This window comes from Borostomias antarcticus (assembly GCF_949987555.1).
Source record: "Borostomias antarcticus genome assembly, chromosome: 34".
NCBI lineage: Eukaryota > Metazoa > Chordata > Actinopteri > Stomiiformes > Stomiidae > Borostomias > Borostomias antarcticus.
Genome location: NC_140267.1, coordinates 5,014,047 through 5,024,275, shown reverse-complemented (window position 1 = coordinate 5,024,275; position 10,229 = coordinate 5,014,047). Strand labels below are relative to the sequence as shown.

The 10,229-nt window shown below is 48.5% G+C and overlaps 1 protein-coding gene across 1 annotated transcript in view; it reads left to right on the top strand.

The window, feature by feature from the left end:
• ugp2b (UDP-glucose pyrophosphorylase 2b) overlaps positions 1–9,958 on the top strand; it is an 18,027-nt gene extending 8,069 nt beyond the window's left edge. The window contains exons 4-10 of the mRNA XM_084460842.1: positions 32–217; positions 3,033–3,166; positions 4,441–4,738; positions 5,225–5,422; positions 6,601–6,843; positions 7,812–7,916; positions 8,148–9,958. Of these exons, the coding sequence (XP_084316968.1) occupies positions 32–217; positions 3,033–3,166; positions 4,441–4,738; positions 5,225–5,422; positions 6,601–6,843; positions 7,812–7,916; positions 8,148–8,255 (1,272 nt within the window). The 3' untranslated portion in view covers positions 8,256–9,958. The remainder of the gene's footprint in view (positions 1–31; positions 218–3,032; positions 3,167–4,440; positions 4,739–5,224; positions 5,423–6,600; positions 6,844–7,811; positions 7,917–8,147) is intronic.
• The last annotated feature ends 271 nt before the right edge of the window (positions 9,959–10,229 follow it).

Genomic DNA, 10,229 nt, shown 5'->3' with positions numbered 1-10,229 from the left:
CTCTCTCCCCCCCCCCCCCCCCCCCCCGTAGATCCAGCCCTATGAGAGGATATCAGCGCGGGGTCTCCCAGACAGCGTGGCACACAGCCTGAACAAGCTGGTGGTGGTGAAGCTGAACGGAGGTCTGGGGACCAGCATGGGCTGCAAGGGCCCCAAGAGCCTCATCAGCGTCCGCAACGAGAACACCTTCCTGGACCTCACCGTGCAGCAGATAGAGGTAACGCCTGGTTAACAGTTACCACCAGACGGAGGTAGCAGATAGAGGGAAGGGTTAGCAGATAGAGGTAACGCTCAGTCAACAGTTACCACCAGACGGAGGTAGCAGACAGATGGAAGGGTTAGCAGATAGCGCTAGCAGATAGATGTAACAGTTAGCGGATAGACGTAACAGTTAGCAGATAGAGGTAACAGTTAGCAGATAGAGGTAACAGTTAGCAGATAGAGGTAACAGTTAGCAGATAGAGGTAACAGGTAGCAGATAGACGTAACAGTTAGCAGATAGAGGTAACAGGTAGCAGATAGAGGTAACAGTTAGCAGATAGATGTAACAGTTAGCAGATAGATGTAACAGTTAGCAGATAGACGTAACAGTTAGCAGATAGACGTAACAGTTAGCAGATAGAGGTAACAGGTAGCAGATAGAGGTAACAGTTAGCAGATAGAGGTAACGCTCAGTTAACAGTTACCACCAGACGGAGGTAACAGATAGAGGTAACAGTTAGCGGATAGACGTAACAGTTAGCGGATAGACGTAACAGTTAGCGGATAGATGTAACAGTTAGCAGATAGAGGTAACAGTTAGCAGATAGAGGTAACAGTTAGTAGATAGACGTAACAGTTAGTAGATAGACGTAACAGTTAGCAGATAGAGGTAACAGATAGCAGATAGATGTAACAGTTAGCAGATAGAGGTAACAGTTAGCAGATAGACGTAACAGTTAGCAGATAGAGGTAACAGTTAGCAGATAGACGTAACAGTTAGCAGATATAAAACCTGTTTTAAATGGACAAACATCATATGTATATGGTCATGGCACAATTCAAACAGGATCGAGAAATTATATGTTTATGGCCGTTGACTAGTGTAGAGTACATATTTTTTCAGGAATAAGATCCCATAGAGCAGCTCTTCCTGCTTCTGCTCAGGCGCTCTGTAGTCATGGCCGCTCTTGATGCCGTGTGATTCACATATGGGCCAGTTAGGCCATAGGCCTATGTTCTTTTTATTCTCTTTCTGGGAATCATGTTGATTTCCTCACAGTCCCTGTCTGTTTCTAGAGTCTCAGTCAGAGTGAAACTGTGGACTAGTTCTCTTTTCTCTGTCCTGGAGGAGGCTGTGGTTTCTCACTCATTAGACGTGTGCTTTCATTTTGAGCAGTATTCCTCTAACGGGCGTCCAATGGAGGACCGGCAGGCCGGCCTTTTCATCTCAAAGATGGATCATTAAAGACTTGATATTTGATATTTATGAAGCAGTGTTATGCCCCATCGTCACTGCTGCCACTGCACGCATCCTTACCAACCACGCTAAAATACCCCCCCCCCAGGTGGTGGGGTAGTTGTTCAGGTACCAGGAAATGCCCATGTTAGACTAGAAGCATCTGTTCCCTTTAATATGTACTGTGGTAGTAATTAAATATGGTGTGTGTCACCACTAGATCCCAGAACTCACATGACATCATACAACCCAGGAAACACAGCAGTCAAACACATACCAGAAGATACCAGGAGAATGAGAATAATAGCCTTAACTCTTTTTCCTGAGTTCAGAGTCCCAAGCACATGTCTCTCTCTCTCTCTCTCTCTCTCTCTCTCTCTCTAAGCTGTGTGTAGCTCCTCTGGCGCATGCTTCAGATTATGACTGGTTTATCTGGGCCAGAGGTAAATAGATGACTGTTTGATCACGCTTTCTCTCTCCTGAAAAGGCCTCTTTATAATGGAGAGGGGGGGGTGTGGTTAGGGTTAGGATCTGTATAATGTCTGGAGGTGGTTAGAGAGGAGGGGGTGTGGTTAGGGTTAGGATCTGTATAATGTCTGGAGGTGGTTGGAGAGGAGGGGTGTGGTTAGGGTTAGGATCTGTATAATGTCTGGATAGGAGGGGGTGTGGTTAGGGTTAGGATCTGTATAATGTCTGGAGGCCATTGGATAGGAGGGGGTGTGGTTAGGGTTAGGATCTGTATAATGTCTGGATAGGAGGGGGTGTGGTTAGGGTTAGGATCTGTATAATGTCTGGATAGGAGGGGGTGTGGTTAGGGTTAGGATCTGAGGGTTCAGCTGGCTCTAGGGGGAACAGAGCACATGGTGTGCTGTCGCTGAGAGAGGTGTGTGTGCGTGTGTGTGTGTGTGTGTGTGACTGTCATAGAGAGAGTTTTTTGTTTGTTTATGAACCTTTGTGGGAATGTGTGTGTGTGTATGTTGAGTGCGTGTGTGTGTGTGTGTACAGTATGTGTTACGTTAAAGCTCCATGGGCCTCTCCTCACACACTGCGTCTTGTGTCCTCACGTTCCAGCGGTTCTGTGGCATCCATTTTATACTTCAGGGTCTGGTCAAATTACCTCCCAACAGAATCACAGCGTTTAGGAACAAAATGGATCCCATCCAGCATAGCCCCTGGCCCCACTCGGATTCTCTTAACGCATGCACCCTTCCTTCCTTCCTTCCTTCCTTCCTTCCTTCCTTCCTTCCTTCCTTCCTTCCTTCCTTCCTTCCTTCCTTCCTTCCTTCCTTCCTTAGTTCCTTCCTTCCTTCCTTCCTTCCTTCCTTCCTTCCTTCCTTCCTTCCATGCAGAAATCATGCACACCCCCACCCTCCACACCCCCCCCACCCTCCACACCCCCCCGCCCCAGAGCATCATGCCCTCCACACCCCCTGCCCTATTAAAAAGCTACATCCCAAAGGATAGAATGTTTTTCCAATGTGTTTGATGTATGTGCTCTTTCCTTGGTCACTAGAGAGTAACATATTAAAACAAGTTGTCCTGCTAGGATTGATCTGATTGATCTGAGCTGGACGTGTCTCCTTGTGTCCCTCAGCACTTGAACAAGACGTACAACACGGACGTCCCCCTGGTCCTCATGAACTCCTTCAACACAGACGAGGACACCAAGAAGATCCTGCAGAAGTACACACACCACCGCGTGAAGATACACACCTTCAACCAGAGCAGGTAACACAACTACATGCAACCACCAATCACTGAGCAGCACAGAGCTCAACTACACGCAACCACCAATCACTGAGCACCAAATTGTTAATGGACAATCTCCTGCTGTATTTTAGACACTCATCCTTGTAGCTCAACCACAACCCCCCCCCCCCCAAATTAAGAATGGGACGTTGGACTTGCCCTTCAAACGCTTGTAAACATTGTAACTTAGCTTGTCTTGTAAACGGTGGCCTTTCCTGTAGTATGTATGCTGTTAAACAGGACTGTCATGTTTTCTAGTTGCGATGCCACTCCCATACCCATATCCTAACCCAGATGCATGCTGGGTGAACTCACCACCGTAGTGATAATACTGTGGGAGTATAAACTTAATAAACAGGCCTGTGGGATGTGATTAAACTCAAGGTTGAGGTTGAGGTGAAGCGTATCTACTGTAATAAACTCTTGGGATTACTTTAAGCACACAGGAGGTAGTGGTGTGTTCCTGTGTGCAGGGAGGTGATACCAGCGTTAGCAGGACAGAGTTCAGCTGCAGCGGGATCGGTAGGTCTCTCTCCTCGGACCCGGGTCTTATCTGGTCGTCTCTCTCCTCGTACCCGGGTCTTATCTGGGCTGAGAACGCCTAAACACGGCTTTGATGTCACGCTCTGGGAGCTGTTGTCAGTTCCAGTCAACTTCTTCTCCTTCTTCTCCTTCTTCTCCTTCTTCTCCTTCTTCTCCTTCTTAATCCCCGTTTACGAGACGCCTTCCCACCTCTCTGATGCTGCCAGGACTGTCCTCTGACAGGGTGAGGACAGACAGGGTTAGGACAGACTCAGGACAGACAGGGTTAGGACACTCAGGACTGTCCTCAGACAGGGTTAGGACAGACAATCTCTCAAATGGTTTCCACACACTTTTGAACTTGAAACTTTATTTTGAACATTAAAAAAACTAAAAAAACAGTCAATCAGTCAATATAGAGATATTTAAATATTAAAAATCGCATATATTCTCTCTCTCTCCCCCTCTCTCTCTCTCCCCCTCTCTCTCTCTCTCTCTCTCTCCCCCTTCTCTCTCTCTCCCCCTCTCTCTCTCTCCCCCTCTCTCTCTCTCTCTCTCTCTCCCCCTCTCTCTCTCCCTCTCTCTCTCTCTCTCTCTCTCTCTCTCTCCCCCCCTCTCTCTCTCCCCCTCTCCCTCTCCCCCCCCCTCTCTCTCTCTCTCTCTCTCTCTCTCTCTCCCTCTCTCTCTCTCTCTCTCTCCCCCCCCCCCCCCTCTCTCTCTCTCTCTCTCAGGTACCCTCGTATCAATAAGGAGTCCCTCCTCCCCGTGGCCACGGACATGGGCGTGACGGGCGCGGGCGCTGAGGTGTGGTACCCCCCGGGTCACGGGGACATCTACGCCAGCTTCTACAACTCAGGCCTGCTGGACCGCCTGCTGGCCGAGGGGAAGGAGTACATCTTCGTGTCCAACATCGACAACCTGGGCGCCACGGTGGACCTGCACATCCTGCACCACCTGGTGAGCCAGCCCAGCGCCCGGCGCTGCGAGTTCATCATGGAGGTGACGGACAAGACCCGCGCTGACGTCAAGGTGGGTCCCTGGGCGCCGCCGCCGCCGAGCGCTGAGTCAGAAACACGACGGTCTTAACGAAGAGTACAAGATGAGCTGGGGGCCAGTGATTTAGATAGATAGATAGATAGATAGATAGATAGATAGATAGATAGATAGATAGATAGATAGATAGATAGATAGATAGATAGATAGATAGATACCTGTAGATAGATAGATAGATAGATAGATAGATAGATAGATAGATAGATAGATAGATAGATAGAGAGATAGATAGATAGATAGATAGATAGATAGATAGATAGATAGATAGATAGATAGATAGATAGATAGATAGATAGATAGATAGATAGATAGATAGAGAATACTGATCAAATGTGAGTTTTGTCTCACTGCTCTGTTGTCTCCATAGTAGTGCTTTAGATAGGGCGATATAACGCTAACCTTCGCTGGACACAGACGTTCAGCTGAACACTGGTCTAACCCCGCCCTCTTCCCCCTGGGCAGGGCGGCACCCTGATCCTGTACAACGGCAAGCTGCGTCTCCTGGAGATCGCCCAGGTGCCCAAGGCCCACGTGGACGAGTTCAAGTCCGTGACCAAGTTCAAGATCTTCAACACCAACAACCTGTGGATCTCCCTGCCCGCCATCAAGAGGCTGCAGGAACAGAACGCCATGGACATGGAGATCATCGTCAACCCCAAGGTCAGAGGTCACAGGCACGCACACACACACACACACACACACACACACACACACACACACACACACACACACACACACACACACACACACACACACACACAGGGACTCAGTGTTCAAAGCTGCTCTGGTTTTCCGGACCTTTCTCTGGTGGCTTGTCTGACTCAGCTGGGTTTGGAGAAGTGGGAGGAAATCTCTACTTTAACTGTCTCTACCTACTTTAGATTAGATTAGTGTGTGTGTGCTTGTGGGAGTATTTGTGTGCATGTACTGTACAGTGTGTGTGTGTGTGTGTGTGTGTTGTTTCACGTGGTGTACATGATACAGTAGCTACAGTAGGAGAGTGTATAGTCATCTCTCAGCCTGTCCCTAGTACAGATGGGATCACATGGTACTCTCTTCCTGGATCACATGGTACTCTCTTCCTGGATCACATGGGACTCTCTTCCTGGATCACATGGTACTCTCTTCCTGGATCACATGGTACTCTCTTCCTGGATCACATGGTACTCTCTTCCTGGATCACATGGTCATCTCTTCCCGGATCACATGGTACTCTCTTCCTGGATCATGTGATCCCCTCTTCTCTTCCTCTATTTGATGAACATTTAGTTATTGTACTCGTGGTCAGAATTATGTGGAGATAATTGTGTAATCAGGCAATTCTACTCAACTCTAAAGCAGGTTATGCTGGTCTTGTGACACCATACAGTATCAATCAATCAATCAAAGCTTTATTTGTATAGCGCATTTCATACCCAGAGGCAACACAATGCGCTTTACAGAGAACAAGGGAGGTGGGCATACGACCCACTCTCTACATATTCCAGAGGGAAGCAAAAAAACAGTAATCACCCGGGGGTCAGATAAGTGAGCTGTAAAAATGATTCCCTGACCCCTCTCAACAAGGCGATCGAGCAAGCTCCTGGAGTATGTTTGTCTACTGGCTACAGTACAGTAGATGTGCCTGTGAGTGTGTCTGTAGTTCTGTGTGTGTGTGTGTGTGTGTGTGTAGTTCTACAGTATGTAGTTAGGGTTAGGGCAAGTGTGTGTCTGTAGTTCTATGTACAGGTATGTGCAATTGTGTATATAGAGTATGTGCATATATACAGTATATTCTATGTACAGTGTACGTCTGCGTGTCAGAATATACGTGTGTAAAAACCCGTCCTCTCCTCCAGACATTGGACGGCGGTCAGAACGTGGTCCAGCTGGAGACGGCGGTGGGCGCCGCCATCAAGAGCTTCGACAACGCCATGGGCATCAACGTGCCGCGGAGTCGCTTCCTGCCCGTCAAGACCACGTCCGACCTGCTATTGGTCATGTCCAACCTGTACAGCCTGGAGGCGGGGTCTCTCACCATGAGTCAGAAGAGGGAGTTCCCGACCACACCCCACGTCAAGCTAGGCAGCTCCTTCACCAAGGTAACGCACCGGACCACATGGTCTCACTGGAGATATGAGCATTCATCAACGTTTAATTATGTATGACTGAGCATTCATCAACGTTTAATTATGTATGACTGAGCCTTCATCAACGTTTAATTATGTATGACTGAGCATTCATCAACGTTTAATTATGTATGACTGAGAATTCATCAACGTTTCATTATATATGACAGAGAATTCATCAACATCTAGTCTGACTCAACAGATGTAGGTTTTGGGGGGGAGGAGTCTTGTCATTGGTTTATTATTGCCCAATCAATGGCGACGGATCCGATTCCCTGACCAATCACATTCAATCCAGACTACCAGAAACAACAACCTAGCAACAATGAAAGATGATTGTGATTGGTTTAAAGAAATGCAGCGTTTCCCCCCCTTATCCCAGAATGGTAGAGTCCAGCCAGACCTTTCTCCAGCGCTGACACAGCGTAAACAAAGTGACAGGTCTGGCTACGAGAGACTAATCAACATCTAATTATACATGACAGAGTATTCATCAGCATCTAATTATATACTCAGAGCTCATCAGCAGGTAATTGAATGCGTGTCGTTGTTGTCAGTGTCAGTCAGTCAGAACCGTGGCTCCAGGAGAAATCCACCGCTGGTTCTCTAGACCAGTGGTTCTCTTGGGTTCTCTCAGTCTCTTGTGAGCTCTGGACCCCTGGACCAGGTTTCAAACAAGCCTGGAGGACACGCCCACCACACCTCCCCACAGAAATATTATTATTTACTATATAAGAGCCATAGCAGTCATTTATATTGTATTCATATTTAACATTAATTATCTTAACATAGGCTAGTTTGTTTCCCCTGCGTTCTTATCAGATAACTGTCTGTTCTGATGGACCGGTTTCTCAGTCCTTCTCCTCTGCTCTCGCTGACCCCCGCTGACCCCTGCTGACCCCCGCTGACCCCCGGCGGTGTCTCTGTGTGCCCGTCCTCAGGTCCAGGAGTATCTGACCCGGTTTGAGAGCATCCCAGACATGCTGGAGCTGGATCACCTGACGGTGTCTGGAGACGTCACGTTTGGAAAACACGTCTCTCTCAAGGTGTGTTCAGATGGTTACGTTTAGAAAACACGTCTCTCTCAAGGTGTGTTCAGATGGACAGCTAGCTAGCGCAGGAACTCATGTATGCTAACAGCTCTCCTTAGGGATGAATACACACTGGAGCGCTAACATTCACAATGTGTCACTGTACTGGTAAGCTAGGAAAAAGCACTTCTCTAAATGTGAGAAAACCCTTGACCCTTGACCTATCCCCCCTGCCCTCCTCCACAGGGAACGGTAATCATCATAGCCAATCACGGAGATCGGATCGACATTCCGGCCGGCTCCATGCTAGAGAACAAGATTGTGTCGGGCAACCTCCGTATCCTGGACCACTGAGGCCTTCACCTGACCCAGCACCCCCGTCACCTGACCCAGCACCCCCGTCACCTGACTCACAGCACACCGAAGCCACATGACCGACCCCTGTCACCTGTACCCCCAGACCCCCAGTTCTGGACTGACAAACTCTGAAATGGTGCCATATTCAAGACCAGATGCCAATGCTACATCCATGCAATACTTGTGCAATTTATTTTCCATATTTGATGCCCTTATGAAACCTATAGATAGATCACATCGATGATACTATGCCATATCTTAATGATATCTTAATAATAACATGTGATTATTCATTCCTTACAATCCCAGTAGAATGTTTTTGATACGATAATCCATATACAGTATTAGACTGAATATGAAAATTGTATAGATTTCCATTGTTTATCTAGCTTGTTAAATCAATTTGTCTTTTCTCTTAAGGTCACATCTTGCCTTCTCCAGAACTGTCTGTCTGTCTGTCTGTCTGTCTGTCTGTCTGTCTGTCTGTCTGTCTGTCCATCCATCTGTCCATCCATGTCTTCAGCCCTCATTCTCAGCTAGCTCTCTCTCTCTCTCTCTCTATTCTCAGCTAGCTCTCTCTCTCTCTCTCTCTCTCTCTCCATCATTCTTAGCTAGCTCTCTCTCTCTCCATCATTCTCAGCTAGCTCTCTCTCTCTCTCTCTCTCTCTCTCTCTCCATCATTCTCAGCTAGCTCTCTCTCTCTCTCTCTCTCTCTCTCTCCATCATTCTCAGCTAGCTCTCTCTCTCTCTCTCTCTCTCTCTCTCTCTCTCCATCATTCTCAGCTAGCTCTCTCTCTCTCTCTCTCTCTCTCCATCATTCTCAGCTAGCTCTCTCTCTCTCTCTCTCCATCATTCTCAGCTAGCTCTCTCTCTCTCTCCATCATTCTCAGCTAGCTCTCTCTCTCCATCATTCTCAGCTAGCTCTCTCTCTCTCTCTCTCTCTCTCTCTCCATCATTCTTAGCTAGCTCTCTCTCTCTCTCCATCATTCTCAGCTAGCTCTCTCTCTCTCTCTCTCTCTCTCTCTCCATCATTCTCAGCTAGCTCTCTCTCTCTCCATCATTCTCAGCTAGCTCTCTCTCTCTCTCTCTCTCTCTCTCCATCATTCTCAGCTAGCTCTCTCTCTCTCCATCATTCTCAGCTAGCTCTCTCTCTCTCTCTCTCTCTCTCCATCATTCTCAGCTAGCTCTCTCTCTCTCCATCATTCTCAGCTAGCTCTCTCTCTCTCTCTCTCTCTCCATCATTCTCAGCTAGCTCTCTCTAGAGAGAGAGAGAGAGAGAGAGAGAGAGAGAGAGACTAGAGTAATACTTCAGTCACGCAGAGACATTGAGGGGTTGACACACACCTGAACACGGGTCAGTTGACACACACCCGGACAGCGGAGGGTTGACAAGCCAAGGTACTGTAGGTGCATTTTCTGCACACCACACGGCCTGAAAGCAATACGTGGTGTTCTGGTAGAGCGGTGGATCAGCCCTGGTTCTGGTAGAGCTGTGGCTCCAGCCCTGGTTCTGTGTTCTAGCCCTGGTTCTGTGTTCCAGCCCTGGTTCTGGTAGAGCTGTGGCTCCAGCCCTGGTTCTGGTAGAGTTGTGGCTCAGCCCTGGTTCTGGTAGAGTTGTGGCTCAGCCCTGGTTCTGGTAGAGCGGTGGCTCAGCCCTGGTTCTGGTAGAGTTGTGGCTCAGCCCTGGTTCTGGTAGAGCGGTGGCTCAGCCCTGGTTCTGGTAGAGCGGTGGCTCAGCCCTGGTTCTGGTAGAGCGGTGGCTCAGCCCTGGTTCTGGTAGAGTTGTGGCTCAGCCCTGGTTCTGGTAGAGCGGTGGCTCCAGCCCTGGTTCTGGTAGAGCGGTGGCTCAGCCCTGGTTCTGGTAGAGCGGTGGCTCAGCCCTGGTTCTGGTAGAGCTGTGGCTCAGCCCTGGTTCTGGTAGAGCTGTGGCTCAGCCCTGGTTCTGGTAGAGCGGTGGCTCAGTCCTGGTTC